At 36.8% G+C, this 22598-nt stretch overlaps 2 protein-coding genes across 2 annotated transcripts in view; both read right to left on the bottom strand.

Moving 5' to 3' along the window:
* The window catches only part of LOC117341066 (phospholipid transfer protein C2CD2L-like), a 106508-nt gene extending 105364 nt beyond the window's left edge, over nt 1–1144 (bottom strand). The window contains 1 exon segment of the mRNA XM_033902898.1: nt 602–1144. Within this exon segment, the coding sequence (XP_033758789.1) occupies nt 602–994 (393 nt within the window). The 5' untranslated portion in view covers nt 995–1144.
* Nucleotides 1145–6123: 4979 nt separating this feature from the next.
* LOC117340169 lies at nt 6124–21156 on the bottom strand. The gene is made up of 9 exons (XM_033901929.1): nt 21013–21156; nt 17851–17908; nt 16955–17088; nt 14888–15069; nt 13462–13640; nt 11373–11472; nt 10219–10399; nt 8216–8333; nt 6124–6350 (listed from the first exon to the last, which is right to left on the bottom strand). Exons 1-9 carry the CDS (start codon nt 21040–21042, stop codon nt 6277–6279), a joined length of 1056 nt encoding a protein of 351 aa, XP_033757820.1. The 5' UTR covers nt 21043–21156; the 3' UTR covers nt 6124–6276.
* Nucleotides 21157–22598: the final 1442 nt, after the last annotated feature.

Genomic DNA, 22598 nt, shown 5'->3' with positions numbered 1-22598 from the left:
TATATATTTTTTCCATCATTTCCTTCTGACATTGGGGAAGATATAGGCCTATATATATTACTAGATACAGAGATCTATATACGAACTTAAATTGTCATATAAATCTCTGCTAGAGAGATTCAAAGTGCTTTGATCATTGATCATGCATGTACTCCTCGTATTGAAATTAAAAGGAAAATACTACAGTGGAACAGGACTGCTAGTATATATACAGAAAAATGCTTTTATATATAACTAAGGGGCAAGGCATTTAAAGAAATAATGCTATAAACAAGGAATTTTAACACAGAACTATTGAAATTGAGTCACTTTCTACCAGTCACACTCACTGGTTTCATTCTGGAGATTGATCATGACCCGATTTGACACTACAGAATATGTTTGGTCAACACAGTGTTTATAATTGCCTGGCAATGCTAGTGGTGACATTGCTTTCTTTGTTTACCTCAAAACCATGCTGTCATTCTGGTGTGAAATGATGTCACACCTGGATTTTTTTATGCATAATAAATGCACGTGAAATTTAATGACATGTGACAATTTTGAGGTTTTTAGTCTTTGCATGTGCAGTTTATAAAAAAAAATACACGTGACAACTTACCCCTAACTTCACACTCTGATCATTGAGTGCCTTCACCCACACATCAACAAATTCCGGAAATTTGTCATAGTGAAGATAGAACCAGTTGAGTGCCGAGTTCAGCCACTGACACGATTCCGCACCTCCGGTTCCAGCTACTACTTTCGCCCCAGTCGCCCCCTCCTTGGTCCGAACTACAAAGTCTCCACGGGGCTGGAGGGGGCCGAAAAAGGTCAGTACAGAGTTGACCACCACAACAACTAAAGCTGCCCATCCTATCCATCCAATCAACAAAAAATCCAAAAGGTGGTCATCCCAGTCAAGCCAGGCCGTGATGTTTTCGCTTGCGGCAGCCATTTTGTCGAAAGTCTCGCCGAGCCGGTACCAAATTAACTTCAATGTGATATGTGCCATACAGTTAACCAATCAGAGGCTGCACCATGTAAACCGATCTCCCCTCCGCCTGTTTTCTCTCCCATATACTGCCTGGCGTTGAGTCCAACGCAGCCACTCACAAGCACGAAGAACAGAGCTGCATATTTGCTACTCAGCTCAAAATCTCTGCAGAGGGTATACCCCAGGATTGTATTATTACGTCAACATAGGGGATGTCCTCGTCCAATTGACATTGGGGGACTCCCGTCAATGTCAAAGCGAGGCAAGGGAATTTCCCAAATCGATTGAAGTTTATTTTTAGATTTAAAAAAGTCTAATGTGCATCTGATTACCATTACATTATTCGCCAACTTAAAACAGCAGGAACTCTAATTATAAAGAACATGTTGAAACATTTGAGTTCGTGTGATTAAAAGTTTTTGATTTTTTTTTTAAGATTGACGTGCTGGTTTAATTAATTGCTTCTACATATTATAAATGTGAGAGCAAATAAAAACACGTATTGATAGGCATTTATAGTCTATTATACTAAAAACAGAATACCTGCATGTCTAACTAAAACGCATATTAGGCCTAGGCCTATTAGCATACGGATACGGGGACCCACCGATTTAATCAGAGACGTACACGTACATGTAGATGTGTTCGTCCCTGATATAATGCGTCCCTAATTAATTTTACGTTTGAAATGCTATACCCAACACATAATAAGAACGGAAAGGTTTATTTCTGTTTTCTTCAAAGTCGCTTATAGACGATCATTGTATTTACCAGTGTGTGACTTATTTCGCACAGGTGTACCGATATATGTGGTCGTATTTATTTTAAGTAAATAGAAATACATTGAAAACTCTATATTTATCATATGTTCGACCTATTCTTGAATATTCTTCTATAGTCTGGGATAATTGCACGGAAACTGAATCTGACCTACTTGAATCGGTCCAGGTGGAAGCCATGAGAATAATCACTGGTCTTAGAAGGGGCACTTCTCATTATAAACTATATTATGAAACTCAATTTGAAACATTAAAAACAAGGAGAAAATGTCAAAAAATATTATTTTTATTCAAAATTATTAATCACTACACTCCCAGCTACCTCCATGACATTATTCAACCATATATTAATACTAATACTAACTACAATTTTAGAAATGAAAGATACTTTAATATACCTGCTTCTAGAACTAGCTCCTATCAAAACAGTCTCTTCCCCTGTTCTATGAACTTATGGAACTCTTTAGATCCTTCTATTAGAGATTCTGTATCTATCTCTAGCCTAGAAAATAAGCTTTAAAATGTATTCCCTGTTTTTATTTCTGATGTTTTTCTTGACTGTAAGCCTAGAGCATTAAATATTCTATTGTGTCAGTTGCGTAATAATGCCAGTAACCTAAATTTTGATAAGCTAATAGATCATCTAGTTCTTTATGGCTCATGCATTTGTGGAGCAGACTTTGGAAATTTGGTTCATTTTTTCTTCCAGTGCCCACTATATTCTACCTTTAGGCATCATATCACTTCTATATACAATCGTGTGGGATTTATTAATTTACATATACTTTTATGTGGCGATATAGATTTATCTCAAGAAATTAACCTATATATCTTAAATCATGTTTACTTATATATAAAGAGCACTAAAAGATTTCAACTATTATGATTATGTTGCTCATCATTATTTTCCATGTCTTTCCTTTATGAAATTGTGTGGAAGTGAGTGTGAAAGGTGTGCTGTTTAGACTATGTATAATAATTATACCTATCTGCAACCGGTCTATGGAAAAGACTAATATAGGGTAATCCTGTTGTCTGATCCTATTATTTCACATATATAAATATTAAAAAAAAAACACTTAACAAATGATAATATTATACATAAATAATATTTAAATTTCTAATATAATTAGGTTTATTGATTGTATGTATATTGAACATGTATTTGTATATATTTGGAATAATAAAATAATTTTTGAATTGAATTTATTTTGACAACAACATGTATTGTGTAGACCTGTTAGTATGTTAATAGTAGCTACTAGTGGTTACATAATTATATATATATATATACAGCTACTTCCGATATAATTACATCACTGTGCAACATGTTTCTACCGTCAATTCTTGTATTCCTCGTGTAGAGTATGACTGTCAGAGTTACTCCCCTTCGTTTACGATGTGACGAGCTAAAATCTACACATGAAAAACAACATGCAGTTCATTTCATCATATTTCACATCTGAGAGATCGATTAATTAAATTTTGATGGATGATTACAAGTTAATTTTGATTCCAATTCATATCATTAAAACTATCCCCGTTTTATCGATGTTTAACGTGACTGAGTACTCCTGTAGGAGAAGTCCAGTCGTGGTGACTCTGGTGGGATCATACCGACTTAATTCAAACCAAGTAATGACAAAAATGTTTGGTTTAGTGTTATTTTAATAACGTTCTATCCACATCTAAGGTAATTACTTCACACACTGGGATATTTCATATCGGATACCCTCGTGAATTAAATATGAAATAAGCTAAAGAATACATTTTAAACGCAGATATATATCTATATATTAAAATAAAAGAATGGCGATATAATATTTATCGCATCATTTAGAAATCGATAATCGAGGGCAAACTATATAGATTTGTGTGGGTACCATTTAACAAGTATAAGGATGATACAACCAGACGTTCCGGTAGAGTGAGCGTCTTATTAATTCTTCCTCGACGATTCTCTCCATATAAACTTCGGTCGAATCATGATTAATATCATTCTCAAAATGAAAACTAAGGTGGTGACAACGGAACTACTTGGTATATCGAAGGGTAATCACTAAACAAGTGTGACATCTTCTCTGTAATTCTGTGAGTCGTCGGTAACGCTAAGGACCAACAGTGTCAATTCTCATAAGTAAATGTTGAGTAGGCGAAGTAACCCCGAATTTAACCGTTTCTTTACATCTGGGACATTGGGTTATCTTACAAGAATATGAAGTACGTAACGTCTGTGTATTCTGATTGGCGAAACATGTTTAGCAAGCAGGTCAATGGTAAACTTTCATTGATAACATTGTTTTGCACTACTACCACTAGGGTGTAGAGGTTAGTCTACATTGAACTGTATGTACAGACATATTATCATAATTCTTATCAAGTGAAAGTCCTTTGACTTAAAGGACTGAGTGGTACATAAACAATTGCAAAATTACAAATTGTAAGACAAGTTGCAGTAGGTGAAGTTTACAGTAATACTACTCAGCATTAGACATATCAATTACATACAGATTGCTAGATAACTGTTTATCGTTGGACGCTTATTACCATAATTATTTATAGATACTTCATTCTGATACTAAGGTTTTCATCCACATCTCTTGAATTCTAGGTAGATATCTACGTGATAACTCAATAACAATGTATCCTGAAGTCTCCGTGGGTAAACGGGGCTTGATTTTGTATATATATCCTTGTTTTGGATTTAAACATGTCAACTGATTAGAAGTCAAAGTCATGGTCTCAAATATTGCATTTTTATTATAAAATATAAAGCAAACTTGGTGGGAATTATATTTGTATATATCTGACAACAGGTCAAGGTCATTTTGTCAAGTCGAGGGCTAATTTTTTTTATCTTTTCACTAATAAACATTTTATGAAGATATGCATAATAAGCACAGATGGTTGGCATTAAACATTAAGTCAACTGATGATTGGTTAAAGACTTAATTTCTGAAGATGTCACTGGATTTTTGTAGGTAAAACAAATCAATAAAGCTTTACAAACAAGTATAACATGTAATTATGTGGAGGCAAAATGAGACAGGAGTAACATCAATATATATATATTACTTCCACATGCAATTACTTTTGAAGTTCAAATGTCAAATGTTAAATTGAATTTCAGCAATATGGGAAGATTTCCTTTTACATTTTGTAGTCCACCATCATCAGATGGTGGGCTGATATACCCGGTAATCACTTTTCGTCCGTGCGCCCGCCCGGCCTTGATATTTGTTAACCCTACTTCATAGAGAGTATTTGATGGATCTTGGATTTGATATGCTGGTTTAGCTTGTTTTCAACAGATAAGGAGGAAGAGAAGAAAGGTAGAGAATAAGATAAATCTGACAGAGATCCAGTAAAAGTTAGTCGGTGGCTGGCGCCAAGATCCCTCAGCGATCTCATGTTTTATTAAATTGTCTTTTCGGTTGTTCAGACTTCATGTACATAAGTAACGCGACATTAAAACAACACTAAACAGCTTTATTCCTTGAGCTATTTTGATCAAATTTGATACAAATACAAAAGACCATAATATTTTTGGACAAGTTTGAGTTTCAGGATTGTTGGGGCAAGTTCAAGGTCACCATTACTATTTTTAGAAAATCGTTGTCAGCATTCTAGCGGGGGATTTTCATCAAACTTTACGCAAATAAAACAGACCATAATATCCCATAAGAGTTTGAGTTTAGTTTCAGGGTCAAGGTGATGGTCACTATTACTATTTTTAGGGGAGGGATTTATTGCTTCTTCCATTTCGGGCATTTCCTAAATAACTTTTTTTTCTTCAAATTTTCTTACACTGAAACAATACTATTATACTAAAGTATTATTACGACTTTTCCATATTTCCTTCAATTATCCAGCCAGTCTAAGTTGAACTTAATATTTTGTTCCTAATCATGTTTTGTTACTGTTTCTTTGACTCGTTTTTCGCTTTTTATCGGCCATTCTAGTTAAATTATGAAATTAATTTTTCCCTTGTGACGATGAATAATGATTTGCTCTTTTTTTTCTTTCGTCTCGTCGAATGTTTTTTGAAAAGCAGACATTTTCTTTTGAACATTGAAATAATGTACTGCGCTTGTATTATTTGTGATGTGTTCGAGTATCTTTGATCAGCAGGTTAAGAGTATAAACCGGCGTTCATAAGACCTTGAACGCTGCTGGTAATCTTCAACGTAACCAATTTGGTCACTTTATGCCTACGGACATAATACTCGATATCACCCTCCATGGTAAACACAAACCGTTCGGATAGGGTTATTAACACTGACCTCGGATCTTCAGGAGTTAACATAGTCCCATGATCTATCCAATGAGCTAGTGTGCCTTCGTGTTGATTCAAGAACAACTAGTCAATATTGCCATATATTTTATTTATTACATTTTGTCTTTGTTGCGCTCTAATATAACGTCGCAGAATGCATTAGTTGACCAATTTCCTCACACAAGTGGTCGTTCCTGTATGGGAATGAGTTTATAGTTCACGTATTGGACAGACCTTTCAATGCATCACATGGATATACGTTTCCGGCAAAAGATCACAGCAAGACCTCCTAGTAGGGTTGTGGTGAGAGAGAACCGCTCTACAAGATAAAATACAACTATAAAATCATAAAATTGGGGAAAAAAGTTATTAAAAGCACGATATAATTTTGGAGCAGGAATCGTATGCATACGATATGTAAGTATTTTCTTAAGTTCATTTTTAATCTGTTTTCATAAGCATTTTGCTTAATTTCCGCTGCATCAATATTTTAAGTAGTACCGTACTTGGTTGTTCTTTGTGAAGTATATTGCAACCTTCTTAAAATACTTGTTACCAATGACGTGGCATACCAATTCATGTGGATAAAAACACGTGCTCGGTCGTATGTGGCCTTCACAATAGAAATTTTGCGAAAATGGCCTCATAACTAGGGAGGCACCATGAAAAAGTTAGTTAAAATGCTTAACGGCCCATCAACACTACAAAGGTCATTAGGACCAAAATAAGTGATTAAAAATACGAGCAAAAAGGGTAAGAGACAAAATGACATAAATCAACGAAATTTAAAAAAAAATGTAGATATATATTGGTACACTCACGATAGGTTTAAAATAAAAAAGTGGCTATGGTTAGTCAAATCTTGTGATAAAGACCAATAACTTTCAAATAGTTCAAAATTGTGTATATACTAACAGACTCGAACAGAGTCTTCAGACTTGCCATGCTGTTGTAAAAACTCTCTCTTGCAAGTTGTAGATCAATGCAATCCAATAGAAAGTGCTTGACGAAAAAAAAAAACAGAAACAAAAATATGGAGTCGACGAATGTCTGTACGTCACAAAGCTGGTTGAGGAAAATAAAGACATGTTGAGGTCGAAGTTTGGATCCAAAAACACGACCCAAAAGAAACGGGAGACGTGGAGAAAGGTCGCTAGTGCTATCAATGTCAGCCACTCGGATGAAGTAAAAACAAAAAGAAACAACCTACACATGAAAGGGGAGTCAGAGCGATCCGATCTCAGGAAGTAGACAGCAATGATATAAATATATCAATGGTATCACTATAAGTGTGGAGGTAAGATATGGTTTCTTCCCATGGCAGGCACAATGTCTTCTTTAACATTATCGATTATGAAATGAATACCCTCACTGTCACACCTAAATCTTTGATAATCTTCCAACGCATCAAAATGTTGGAGTGAGTCAAACTTTTCTCGATTTTTTTCCCCCGTCTTAACAACCTTGCAAACTGCTGAGGCCATTAGCGACGATAAGCGTGTTGGGTGAAGATTTAAGACATTTTAAGTTGTTTATCGTTAAGAATATTCTTTTAAGCATTAAACAAAACCATGCAGATTTTATTGACTTAAGCAATTTGTTTTACCATTTCAGATTTCTGAACGAAATTTGATTAAACCCTTCTTTTTTCCTTGCAAGGGCTAACTAGAAATTCAAACTTAATATCCATTTGAGCGTCTCCAGATATAGAAGACAGTACCTACCCCTGACTGACCACAGTACCTACCTCTGACTGACCACAGTACCTACCTCTGACTGACCACAGTACCTACCCCTGACTGACCACAGTACCTACCTCTGACTGACCACAGTACCTACCTCTGACTGACCACAGTACCTACCTCTGACTGACCACAGTGCCTACCTCTGACTGACCACCGTACCTACCCCTGACTGACCACAGTACCTACCTCTGACTGACCACAGTACCTACCCCTGACTGACCACAGTACCTACCTCTGACTGACCACAGTACCTACCTCTGACTGACCACAGTGCCTACCTCTGACTGACCACAGTACCTACCTCTGACTGACCACAGTACCTACCTCTGACTGACCACAGTACCTACCTCTGACTGACCACAGTACCTACCCCTGACTGACCACAGTACCTACCTCTGACTGACCACAGTACCTACCTCTGACTGACCACAGTACCTACCTCTGACTGAGCCACTCTGTCGTATTGTAAGTGTTGCCGAGATCAGGTGACGATCATAGTCATCCCCGTCTTCTTCTTCAGCACTTCTCCCTTCCCGCCTGACGTCGTCACAGACATCCTGAAATATTTGTTCAGATGAAAAAATAAAATAAAGTCGTAATACGGTATGCATGTCAAAGTTATGCTTTTCAGGGCGGATAATGAAATGGCTTCATACTTATTAAGCTAAACTCTTACGAAATGAGGGGAAAAGATCCAATCCATTCGAAGCCAATGACAAAATACCCTTAAACAGATATCCGATCGAAATTTAAAATCGGAAGGTCCAAACGCAAAACGAACAATCTAACAAACTGAGCTGCTGACGTGACACAGAGAGCAAAATCTGTTGTTTGAATTGTACGTATATATTCTCATTTTTGCCTTTCTTTTGTTTTTTCTTTGCTGTCCATCTAGATGTCAGTCTCATAATAATAACCTTGGTATTTACCTGTATGAAAAAGCAAAGAAAGGGTTATGAGGCTTTACCATATACCATTTTCTGTCTATATAGGTCAACCTAGGTCAGTGGTTTTAAACAAATACGCGTTCTTCATAATTCTAATTCTTTTAATCATCTGTAGAAATGAAATGATTTCGTCTAAAGTAGACTTGGGTGAAGGAGAAAGAACTCAAGATATATTATCTATTTTGACCTCATTTATTAAGTTCCGCCAATCAACCCCCTTCAGACAGCCCTGCAGGTAGGGTGTAAGAATTATGCTACTACCTCCATTGCACTATCGTAAACGGCGACTAAATTTTGAACTTTTCTTTCATACTAAACAACTTTGTCCTTCCTCGACTCTGCTCCTCACATTTGTCCATAAGTTATGCGTCTGAGCGATTCTACTCTAGCGTAACGCTCAGCATTTTTGGGACTGTGACAACTGGTTTGTCGTTATGAGTGTAATACGACTGGGTAGGATGTCCTGCTGGATGTCTTCATCAGTAGGCTTCAGTGAGGTAGCACTACAAAGTAGAAATCAGCCAGAGGGTTTGTTTGTTTGTTTTGTTTAACGTCCTATCAACAGCTAAGGTCATTTAAGGACAGCCTCCCGTTCGTGCGATATGCATTCGTGTATGTGTGTTTTGGGAGGCTGCGGTATGTTTGTGTCAAGTCTCCTTGTGATAGGCCGGATCTTTTGCCGATTTATAGTGCTACCTGACTGAAGCATACTGCCGCAGACACCCCACCTGGTTACATCATACTGACAACGAGCAAACCAGTCGTCTCACTTCCAATATTCTGGGCGCTAAGCAGGATTATCAACTATCATTTTTAAAGACTCTGGTATGTCTCGGCTAGGGGACAGAAACCAATTCCTTCCTCAGAGGGGGCAAACGTTCAAGAATGGGGGATACGCAACATCTTTGCGTTTCTATTGAGGAAACAGAAACCAAATGGCGGTGGTTGGGGGGGGGGGGGGGGGGGGGGGGGGGGGCGACTAGAGACCAATTCATTTAAATAAAGGCTCTTTTAAGGAAAACATCCTTGAGAATATAAAGCAGGAAAACACAGATAAGAGGTTTACAAGTATTCGAGCTTCTAATGAACTTACATGGAAGGAACGAGACGCCGAGTTTAAGTTAATTTGTTATTTTACAAAACTATCAAATAGCAGAAAAAGACAACAATGATAAAGAACTAATTATAATATTTGATTAGCGCAGACCAACTAAAAAAAACAAACTTTAATTGTTGTTTTTGTTATCTTAGCGACATTTTAGGATTTTAATGCACAAAGAGGCCTCAGGTCTGCCACCAATTACCGAGACATACACATATTGAAGACCTCTTTTGATGCATTAAGGGTAATAACGTTTTAGTTATTCAAAAAATCGGCAAAATACCTATATCGAGATAATACCACACAGGCGATGACTTATACTCTGAATAAGACAGTGTAAATCGGATATATCTTCACATAGCTAGTTAAACTGTCATGGGAGTATATACTTACCAAAGTGCAGCTGAATGATCCTCGACTACACACACGTACAGAACACTCAAAAAAGACACCTTGAGAGTAATAGCTGCTGGGATAGTTTCCGAAGTGAAACGCATACACAGGAGCAGTGACCACAGTTTGGTCCGCGTCCATGCTGCTGAATTTGTTCATGAGATATGGTTCCAACACACATCTAGAAAATATACGAAAATTTCAATGTAGTTTTTGTCTTTGTAACAGATTTTACCTATTTAAATAATCTTATGTTATTAGGATATATCGAAAATCTTTTAGATTCAATGTTAGAAATAACACAACTGCAGAAAAACACTTTAAGGGTCATCCCTTTGTATGGACTACAGATAGGAGTTGCACAGTAATTTATGAAATATATATATATTGTATAATATGCTTTCACTCATATTTGTGCCTAACTGTGATGGAATGAATACCATATTTGTTTAGAAAATCGGTCTTATGTATTAATAATATTTGAATATTCCCCTTAGTTATAGCAAATTACACATATATACCAAACTTTATAAAAAATCGACCATGCAGGCAGATGACTCAACCTGGTCGACCGATCGAAAAATGAAAACACTTGCGCACCGCTCGTTATACACAAATATTCATGCCAAAAGTTGAATTCCGCTGTACAGTTTCAAGACATATATTGGAAACCTCATGCTGGGAGAATGTGGAAATATTGTTCCTAAGCCCTTATACATCATGTTTACTACAAATTAAATACTATATAAATTACGACCAATCAGAGGAATCCATTTTGTTATCGAGACAAAGCTACCACAGCATTTTTCATCTCCCCGATCCTCCATGTACCAATTTTCGCCTTAATCAAACATAAGTTTGTTCATTTAATATACAAGGCTTTATTAACTTCAAAATTTGATCAGAATCGGTTCACTAGAACAGGCATTATAATTCATATCTAAACCGAGTGTGGCTCTGGCGGTCATCTTTGATTTCCAGTCAATATAAACAGCTCGTTGCGCAAATTCACACCCCACGGAGTATGTCTGCGTAGTTTCAAGATGATCTGCCTACCAGTTTCTGAGAGTAAAAAAGCAATTTGTGGCCAAACTTTGTGGGACATATTAAATTATCTTACAGAAATTAAATTTCCATAAAGGATAAATAAATACCTGTCTTGTGTTACATCCCATAGTTCAACTGACTCTCCATGGTAACCATAATACGAGTTTTTATCTTTCGCAGTACAGTTTTCTGGTCGTACCGCATAGTCTACAAATTAAAAATACACATTTGATCACAACACCGTTACAATTTCATCGTCAATGTCTGACTTTGTCATAATGCGTTTAAACGAAAAATGAAAAGAATGATACGAATATTATAAGACTCTTTCATATGTGTGTATGTAGGATAGGGATATTCCACCCGAGGGGTCACAAAATGTGGTGAAACCCGAGGCTTGCCGAGGGTTTTACCACATTTTGGATCCCGAGGGTTCTTTATTTGACGTTTTTACTAAAAATACTTATGATATTCTGAAAGATCATACCCGATTTTGGCAAACTAAGTTTGCACCCAAATTCCATTCCTTTTGTGGTTAAGTGATGAACGAATGCAAAATTCGCCGATAAAAAATGCTTTAACTTGACCGACTTTTGACGTGGCCGTGATCAAATTGTCAACATCCGAGAAAAAGTAGTTCTAACAACAATAACTTGAAAAATCCAACTCTGAAATGAGTTTTCCAATTTTACATATAATTTGATTTGCACCTCGACATATTTGATCATTTCACGGAACACAATGTACTTTTTATTGCCAAGTCACATTCTTTTATAAAATACTACGTCACTACATGACGTCACGACTGTCATTGGAATTCCATTCATAGTTCAAGGCTATTGAGAGTGATGTCGATCTCGATCGCCATGTTTCGTGGGTGGTAGCTTTAAATTCACAGTGATTTTGGCAACTTCATGTGTGAACCAGCGAACAGTGACTCGATACGAGTATTCGATCTTTTCTGTGACATACAAATGTAGGATTATATGTGTTTAACCGGTTTTCTTGATGGAATGATGAAGGTAGGTCCGTCGATAACGATGGAAGGCTAAGATGACAGCTAGTTATCCCGGTTACTCTACACAAATAGAGACTAGACTATGTGTTACAATTAAAATAAATATTTATTTTTATATGAACATCGAGGGGTGTCATTTTTACCGAATGTTTGTTCTTTTAAGAGCCAATTCCCAATTTCCAATTACAAAGGTAATGAGTAGCCCTACTGTACTGTAGAGTAAACAAATTCCAGGCCCCTTGTGCTGACGCAAACGGAACCATTTCATCGGTTGTGATGTTTGACATTTTCTTTTTTATAAACTTTTTTTTTATTTATGGCCTTTTAGTCAACTTCTTATCATTGTCAGGTGATTGTGTATTAGCATGTTTTAATGGCAAATGACAAACCTGTAGGGTAGACCAGCCTGTACAGTACTGTACTGTACAGTCGTAACTGTTAGTGTTATAACAGGGCCGTACTGTAGCCCTAGTTTACAGTAACGGAGTTAGGCTATATTTTCGCTCAGATGAAATGTCTAATCGTTTAAGTGTGTAGCCCTATCGGTTTATTGTTGGTATGATATATATTTATCTCAGAATGTATGTATTTCTGACACCGACCATAAGGACTGTCGGATATAACTAAACACAAGCAGACGACGTTGTAAGAGTTGTCCCCCTTGAACGCAGATTGCTCCGCGCGCGTGAAATGCTATGTAAGATAGATTTATCATACATAGCTATCATACATGGGCAAACTCTATCCAACATGGCGAGATATGAGAGAATAAAGTTTCTGTAAGTGTTTAAATGATGACAATACTATTTGATTTATCTGAACCCCAGTACAAAACAAGGATAGTAACAGCATACAAATATCATAGGTGTCTGTGCAATATTCTGGACTATATTACAGACACCAATGATATACTTGTTTTATAACATAATCACTAAACACACTTAGAATCACTAAAATCTCCACTTTCCTGTAGGCCTAGAAGTCACCACGACTGTCGTCAGCAGTTATGACATCTGAGTGACTTGAGACACTTGAAAGGATAGGAAGAAATTACGACACGTCACAAGTGTTCAATAGTTCGCACGTGACCGTGCGATAGTTCAACACATAGATTGTGCTTAGAAAAATACAAATGCATTATGTAATAAATAAAGAAATGTACACATTTATTTACTTACGTGAGTCACCGCTACGAATATGAAGATAAATGAGGTTTCCCGAGTAAATGTCACTATAAATATTTTGAGTTGAATATTGTGATCGCGAGAAAGACATTTGCGGCGAGTTATAGTATCTTCTATTGTTTTCCAATTTCCTGGCATACGCTAATGTCGGTAGAGCACTCGAATATATTGACCTGTAAGGAGGAGCATTATGTAAATCGTGTGTAAATTAGTAATCGTGTAATAGGAGAGAAATAACAACCTAACCAGCACTCGAATACGGGACATACAAACTCTAAACGGACTCTCTAACCTTTGAGGTACCTGCCCTCAGGCGTTTAGCCCAGTCCAGTTTTGATACATTGAATCCTTTGACAAAGATTTGGAGCCCGAACACACAATTCTAGACGGACACTCTCAACATTTGAACTACATGGCTACTGGCGCTCAGTCAAATCCAGTTACGCTACAATCGTTGGAGAAGAATCCTTATTTCTATACGTCTTTTTCAAAATAAAACATTTTTAATGACGTTTTGTGCGACTTTTAAAAGCTTCAAATACATGATTTGTAAAGGCCAGTTTAGTGCTCTCTCAACGCCATGCCTTACAAGTTGGGCGTAAGAATTCTACCCGCTACGCCCCATTGCATGATCGTAAGAGGCGACTTAATTTGGGATCTTATTTCTTCTCTTCTTTCTGAACAACTTTCTTCTTCCTAATGTCTCAGGTGACAATGCCTCACTTTTGGCCTTTAGTTGAGTGTTCGCCCCTGTGAGGAAGGCTTTGGGTTATGTCCCCTAGCCGAGACATACTAGGGTCTTTAAAATGGTAGTTGCTACTCCTGCTTAGCGCTCAGCATGTTTGGAGTGGGACGACTGGTTCGCCCGTTGTCAGTATAATGTGACCGGGTGAGGTGTCCTGCTGGATGTCTTCGGCAGCATGCTTCAGTGAGGTAGCACTATAAATCGCCAAACGTTCCGGACTATCACAAGGAGACTTAACACGAACATACCACAGCGTCCCAAAACACACATACGCATTCACCACACGCACACATGTCGCACGCACGGGAGGCCGTCCTTAACTGACCCTAGCTGTTGATAGGACGATAAACAAAACTAGAAGGATTGCTAAAATTCCCATTCCGCAATATACCCTGAGGCCCACTCTGGCTCAAGCATTAACACTTAGAAAAGGGTCAAAATAGAATATCGAACAGTACATACAGATACACAATATCAATGATTTGACCTCATAGGTTTTGAGACAGTTAGTTGGAAAGAGTTGAAAGATTTGTCCAGACAAGATTCTGTCCAGGTATACATGCAATGAACAATGTAACTGCTGACTACTTCAGTGAAGTTCCGAAATCATAGTATTGTTCTGGATGTCCTTTAGGCGCAGGATTTATTTAACGCCAATATCAAATCGCATCATACCTATCTCGGACAGTTATGATGTCGCGGACTTTGAACACCTGTCCCCCGGAGTGTACTTTGTCACATATCAGGCGGAATGGACTGAACCCGCTGCCTCCGACGACGTGAGAAGAAGAATGACTGAGTTGTACGTCCGCCTGGTACATATATGTGTAGTCCGGGTAGCTATGATAAGTCCATTGCTGTAATTCAACAACCTTCTATAAGTTAAACAATTGATATTAATCATAACAGTTACAGAATTCGACAAATCAAAATATTGCTAGGAAAACAATACTGTTCATCATATTGGAATCAAATTACCACTCTTGAAAACACAATTTTATATTCTGTTAATTTCAGAGTAAACCGTTTGAAAGATTCAAATATGGAAATAAACAATAACCTTTTCAAAAATATTTGAATGGAAATGCCTTCAGGGAAATAACTACATACAATGTATGATGATTAATCATAATACTGAAGTAAACAAAGAACAAATTAGACAACTATAAATCATGGTAATAAAGCATAGCAAGTTTCGGTTACAAAATGTGGGAAATTTCTACTGATACCTAAATGGGGTGTTAATATGTATAATACCAATGCTAAAAAACTTCCTTTTACAGTAATTAGTTCGGAAAATAAGGTACCAGCTCCACTTTAAGTATAACAATATAAATAATCACATATAAATAAAAAATGTTTTATCAACATTTCTAGTATGTCAAACATCTTTTCCCATTAGCAGGAATACATAAATATCTCAATAACGACAAGCATCGGATGATTAAAGTATCCTTCCCAATGACACATTCGTAAAAGTAAAATGTTAAACAATATTTAACCTGCATATGTGAAAAAAATATGTAATGATTTTTTTACTTCGTTTTTATACAATAACCACAGGGTTACAATATGTAGGTTAAATATGTTGAACATCATAATCAAATTCCAACTAATAATGTAATTTCGACTATGTAATAAATATTTCTTGATAAAACTCACCAAGTAATGAATCAAAAACATCATTTTCACTTTTAAGCTGTTTAATAATTTTAAAACTTTTATTATACTTAATTTATGAAATTGATATGTATTTCTATCACTGCCGATAGCCCATTTCACTTAAACATGTTTCTAGGCATTTTCCCTTTCTTCTATTTCTCTAAATCTACTTGTTTTTCTTAAACAATAAGTTAATTATTTACTGGTTTAAAGCCTACTTGACGCACTCTGTTGCCAGGTGTATGCTCATCGACTGTGGTAAGTCCTTCTTTATGAAACCATAATTTATAAACGTTATTGCAAAACTGGCCTATTGCATGTTATATAAGTGATGCATATTTCAATACATGGTGTCGAAGAACTTTATAGATTATAGATTGTTAAAACGTATTATATGTAACAAACCGATATCAACACACAGCAAACAATATTTTCTTCAATATCACAGTATATTGGATATTAAACTGTACATGTAGTCGTATGGTAAAAAATCAACATTTTTATACTCTCTTGGATTGTGGTACCAATATAACTGAAACGAAGCTACAGTGCCAAAAAACGTCAAAAATCGTTTGAAAACTGTAGATCTCCGGAACAACAAAAATGTACACTTGACAGACGGACTTACACCATATAACACACCCATATAATTTTGACGAGCGTATAAAACGTTTGAGCGCAACAGCAGTGCAGATTAAAAGACAACGACATAATTGAAGTGTTTGTATTATTAAAGTAGATTACTATGTAAAATGTATAAAGTATCAAAATAAACTCCATTATACAAGATTAATAGCAGTTAGCCCAAATTACCTTATTGCTCATATGTAAATTTTAAAAATTCGTCATAGACTACAACGTCACCATTGATTAACCAGAAAATGTAGTAGTAATCTAGTAGTTCTGAGGTAAGATTCCGTTCAAGAAAATAAAATTAGAAGAAACCTCAGGTGACTTGAGATCATTGGTTAAAACATACTTTTTCAGTGATTGAAATTTGTTCTTTAATAACGATGCAGTAGCAGCTCATCAACCAATTAACTAACAACAATCCCTAATTGATTCTAAAGTTGAGATTACCGTGCAGGAACGACCCAAGGCATAGTCATGTGTGTCTATCTGTGTCACGTGACAGCTAGATCCCCCAAGGAGGCTTGTTATTGTATATCCTTTAGGAACTCCGTGGATATGGATAATTCCGTCGGGCAAGCAATCTGACAAGAAACAGAAAACAATAAATTAGCAAGATAATCGTGATAACATTGTTAATACGTACGTTATAATGTAAAATAGGACGCGCTGATCTGTGTATGAAAATGGCCATTTTATGCTCATACTCCCAAGTAACAGCTTAGTGCTGGATAAAACGGGTATATGAATATCCATGTATCTCGTCCCTAGTGCCGGATAAAACGGCTATATGAATATACATGTATCTCGTCCTTACTTAAACCTGTATCCTACAAGTCCTGCATCATTTGAATCACATTACAGATATTTTCCTATTTCGTAATCCGTCTCTCGTCGATTCTTCCAAATATTTTTGTGAATCCACATGTATTCCGCGGTGTAAATAAGAGGACCTAATTGCCTAATTTTCTCATTTCCTTCCAGATTCATCATTTAATCAGGCATTTTCACAGGAATGGCTGGCAGTTTTCTTTCTATTCATCCTCCTGTTTCCTTACAGTAAGCTTAGTGACGTCATCGGAACGTTTAAGTTGCAACAATGTACAACACTGTATATTCGACATGAATACACAAACGAGCAATTGAATGGGGGCATTCAGTCGAAGACAACTCAAATTTGATTTCGTAGGAGTGGAATCCTCATGATATATGATATAAAGTGTAATGAACATATTTTAATAAACATAATAAACTCAGTTGTATTTGTTATCTATTGCTTCTGTCTACAAGAGGAGCTACATTACAAAACGGACAATGTTCTCTCATATTTTCTCTTGTTTACTTACCATACGTAAGGCCTGAAATGTCGGTAGGAACGACTGCAACAGCGAATCCTACTGAAAACTGAAGTATAAAACAGGTGTAAACGTGGTGGCAACACTCCATATTGTCGTTCACCTGTATTCTGCCTCCATTTTTCGATGATGTGGTAGAGTTCGTTAGGCGTGAGGTTGGACAGGTAACGTGTGGCCGCACGGGTTACAGGGTGTCATTACTGATAGTCTGAGGGGTACAGTCATTCGAGTATTGACGGTTTAACTCAGTAGTTAAGCAAGTACATTTCCTTTTGTTAGGTCCAATAATTATGGAATTTCCCATTTTCCCTCGAGACAGGCACTAGCTCAACGGAAAATTATGGGTTAGGAATTCCAAGCGTTTGGCAAGATCCGGATTCAGGAATAAAAAAAACCCAGAAGAGAATCAGGTATGCCCCTTTCTATTTTATGTAACTTTTGTTTCAATGGAACGGTTGACTGTCAAAGGCCACTCCCATATAAATGTATTGAGTTGCACATGTACAAATGTATATGATAAATGCTTTATGTTCGGTTGAACTTAGCGAATTACAATTTATATTATGTGATAGGTGAACCCGTACTATTGATCTAGGCCGAAAGAAACTCACTATCTGTCCTTCTGGATTGCGACGTTTTAATGTTCATCCCAATATTTTACTCACGAGTTTTAGATATTCTTGAGTATACATGGTGTAACTGCTGTACGATGTAGTTATATATTTTTTTGTATCCAGGTACTATGCATATCTATGATAGTTTATGTGTTTCGTTTTTTTCTGTCATGTTAAAGGTTATGCCAACATAACCAAACATCTCCCCCCCCCCCCCCCCCCCCCCCCCCCCCCCACACACACACACAAACCTCATCCCACGGTTTAAGTGTTGCTTTCTCTTTGTGTTCATGTCTCATCAGATACCATATTGTTTCAGTATCTCATCTCTATATTGATATCGAATTTCCCAACAATTTGTTTTGTATTATTTAACTTAGTACATGCAGTATTTCCGCTAGTCAGCCATTTCCTTCACCACAACGCCAAATTATCAATGTTCTTCAAAACAAAATAAACCCTGCATTTCTGAAACTTGCTCATACCCAATTGCCTCCCAACATTTGAATTAAACTAAAACATAGCATCGCTAATTTAGATGGCAGCGAACACCTCTCCATTCAGCATTTTCTGATTCCTCGCATTATTCAAACGGTTTACATATACACTAAAAGAGATTTCATTGATTTTGGTTTGGTTTATTTTGTTTAACGTCCTATTAACAGCTAAGGTCATTCAAGGACGGCCTCCCGTGCGTGCGACATGCATGCGTGTGGTGAGTGCGTATGTGTGTTTTAGGAGGCTGCGGTATGTCATCGAGGTCCGATGTTTAGTATCGAATGAAAGTAAATTTCAGCACACGCACGATGAATTAACTTCTTGGCAGAGGGTAAAGGACCCGAAACAGCAGAAACATAATTTACTCAACCCGCTATCCAAATGGATAAAACAAGACATGCATTTTTCGGGATTTTCAATACCTTACCGTAGATAAATTGTGATAAAGTGATCATAGTGGTTGTTAACGGTAGCTGAATAACTCAGTGTTGAAGTACAGACATATTTTCAGGATTTTGACTTATTCAAGGCATTAATACAAAATCTTCCCTGTTAAAAGATTTGTAGTAGCCATCTTATAACAAGAGTTTGAAGAAAAAGCAATTATTTTGCTACTATACAAAATATCAAAATCGTTTTACACTTACATGTACATTGTAAGCATTTTTTTTTAATTGAAAAAAACCGGATCGTTTCCTCAGGCTCAACATTTTCGAGATAATTATTGAGAAGCTGGCTCATTATATTACAATTATCAAAATATGCAGTTATCTCTCTACATCTCTACAAATTAGTATTAAAGAGTTTCTAAAAGATTCCTGAGTATCATGGTTATGGATGAAAATATTTTCAATACATCTAAGATAAAGATATTTTTTCACATTTCATAAATTTGTGTGACACATTCAAACGAGAAAGCAGGCGTAGATGTACCCGTTGACTGCAGGAATCGAGACGGGGGGAAAGCTGACAACACAGACATGTGAAAAAGATACTTTGTCCTAAACTTTCCAGAAATGTGCTACTTATTTAGTTTTGTAGAGTGCTTCATGTTATCATGTATTTACCGAAGGCCATTTAAATATGTCATTGTACAAAAAAAAAAAACGACGCAAGTGGTACTGACAGCTTATTACATTGTATTTACGTAACAACATGAACATCGATAAGAGATGGATTTTTAACATATCATCTATCTCTGCTTCTGGGCCAATTTCACCAATGTTCCTTAACGTAAGGAATTTCTTTCATTTAAAATTTCCAATAAGGATTTGGCTTGATTTTATTTGTTTAACGTTCTTTCAACGACTAAAGTCATTAAAGGACGGACTTCCGTGCGTGCGATATGCATGCGTGCGTATGTGTGTTTTAGGAGGCTTTAGGAGGTATGTTTGGGGTTTTCTCTTTGTGACAGGCCGGAACTGTTGCCGATTTATAGTGCTACCTCACTGAAGCAACTGCCGCTGTTGATGCTGACAGTTTCTTCAGTAAAGTTTAATTTGTGGTGAGATATAGCAGTGGACAATTATAAGGCACATGTTTAATAAAAACTCTCAAAATAACCTTTCCGTTATGCTCGAAGTGTAGATAATGTAAAAAGGGGCATTTGCCCGACCTATTTAACTTGATACACTTATTCTATTTCGACATTGAAATGCAAATGACAGTTGTGGATAATATTAAATAAAATGGCTTCAAAATATAATCGGTGCTTAACTGTATAAAGTAAAATCCGGTCGAACATATATACACGAGAGTATAACAGTATGCTTATTTGTGCAATAGATAGATGATACACATGAGCTAATTGTGTTATTCATGTTTTGTTGAACAACTTAACAGATTACATGTCAAAAGCAAGTCAACAGTTTGTCATGATTCATACTAACAACTAATCAAGGTACATTTATTATAAATTGCAGTGATGTATAGGCGTTTAAAATATCTGAATCAATTAATATTAAGATGAACTTGAAGTGCAAAACGAGGTAATTTACTCGCGTTAAAAAGTGTTACATGGTAGTAATACAATAATACTCACAAAAACGAGCAGGAATTGTGCGGTTATCATCTTTACGGCTGTCCTGTTAGTATGGTAAAATACCGACGGGATCCTGGTTCAACGTTCATGTGTTTCCCCAAACAATATCTGGCTACGTCGAAGTGATACAGGTGTCCCAATCCCGTTCGGCATCACGAGATAGATTAATTTTAATATTCATTGTTTCTATGATACAAAACAATGTACTGGCTTGTTGCACATGATGGTGTGCCTCTTGCACTATACCCCGTCGTGAAGAAGGTGAAAACCCGCCAATAGTTCCAAATCTAGCAGTTGACACAACAGTTCAAATAACAAGAGGCCCAGGGGCCTTAACGGTCATCTGACTCTAAATTAAAAACCTTATATAATTGTAGTATGTATTCTCTGTAGCAAGTATATAGTGGCACCGTTTGCCATGGTGGCCATCTTGGATTTCTGACCGACCCAATCAATAACAACACTTGGTTAGGGCCATCTCAGGATCATTTCTGGTAAGTTACAGCTGAATCCCATTGGGGGAATTTGAGAAGAAGTTTAAAATAGGCATTGTTCAGGATAACCATGATTGCACAATCATGTTACAAATGGCCGCCATGGCTGCCAAGTCAATGATTTTATGAGGCGGAAAAATATTAACACTTTGTTGGCACTCCTTCCTTAAAATCCTCACCAATTTCCAACTCAAAGGCACCAGTGGAACTAGAGAAGACGTTTAAAATGTTTTTTCAAGATGGTTGCCATGGTGGCCATCTTGGATTTCTGGCCGACCCGATAAATAACAACACTTGGTAAGGGCCATCTCAGGATAATTTCTAGTAAGTTAGGGCTGAATCCCACTGATGGAATTTGAGAAGAAGTTTGAAATAGGTGTTGTTCAGGAAAACCATGATTGCGCAATCATGTTACAAAATGGCCACCATTGCTGCCATTTCAAAGTTTTTACGAGGCCGAAAAAATAACAACACTATGTTGGCTCGCCTTCCTTGACATCCTCACCTATTTCCAGCTCAATGGCACCAATGGAACTGGAGAATAAGTTTAAAATGTGTTTTTCAAGATGGCTGCCATGGTGGCCATCTTGGATTTCGGACCGACCTGAAAAATAACAACACTTGGTCGGCATCATATCTGGATCATTTCAAGCAAGTTTCAGCTTAATAGCACTGGTGGAACTGGACAAGAAGTTTAAAATGTGTTTTTCAAGATGGCGGCTATGGCAGCCATCTTGGATTTCTGACTGACCCGAAAAATAACAACACTTTGTCAGGATCATATCAGGATCATTTCAGGCAAGTTTCAGTTTAATAGCACTTGTGGAACTGGAGAAGTTTAAAATGTGTTTTCAAAATGGCGGCTATGGCGGCCATCTTGGATTTCGGACCGACCCGATAAATAACAACACTTGGTCAGGGCCATCTCAGAATCATGTCAGACAAATTTCAGCCCAATAGCACTGGTGGAACTTGAGAAAAAGTTTAAAATGTGTTTTTCAAGATGGCGGCTATGGCGGCCATCTTGGATTTTGGACCGACCCGAAAAATAACAACACTTGGTCAGGACCATCTCAGGATCATTTCTGGCAA

The sequence above is a fragment of the Pecten maximus genome, chromosome 13 (genome assembly GCF_902652985.1).
Source record: "Pecten maximus chromosome 13, xPecMax1.1, whole genome shotgun sequence".
Taxonomy (NCBI): Eukaryota; Metazoa; Mollusca; class Bivalvia; order Pectinida; family Pectinidae; genus Pecten; species Pecten maximus.
The sequence above is the reverse complement of the archived record's forward strand: the minus strand, read 5'-3'. Positions and strand labels throughout refer to the sequence as shown.

Coding starts and splice junctions, on each gene's coding strand:
- LOC117340169 (XM_033901929.1), bottom strand. CDS start 21,042: ATGATAACCGCACAATTCCTGCTCGTTTTT. Junction 15,070..16,954: donor CCTTGGGTCGTTCCTGCACG/GTAATCTCAACT, acceptor GTTGAATTACAG/CAATGGACTTATCATAGCTA. Junction 11,473..13,461: donor TATTCGTAGCGGTGACTCAC/GTAAGTAAATAA, acceptor TTTAATTTGTAG/ACTATGCGGTACGACCAGAA.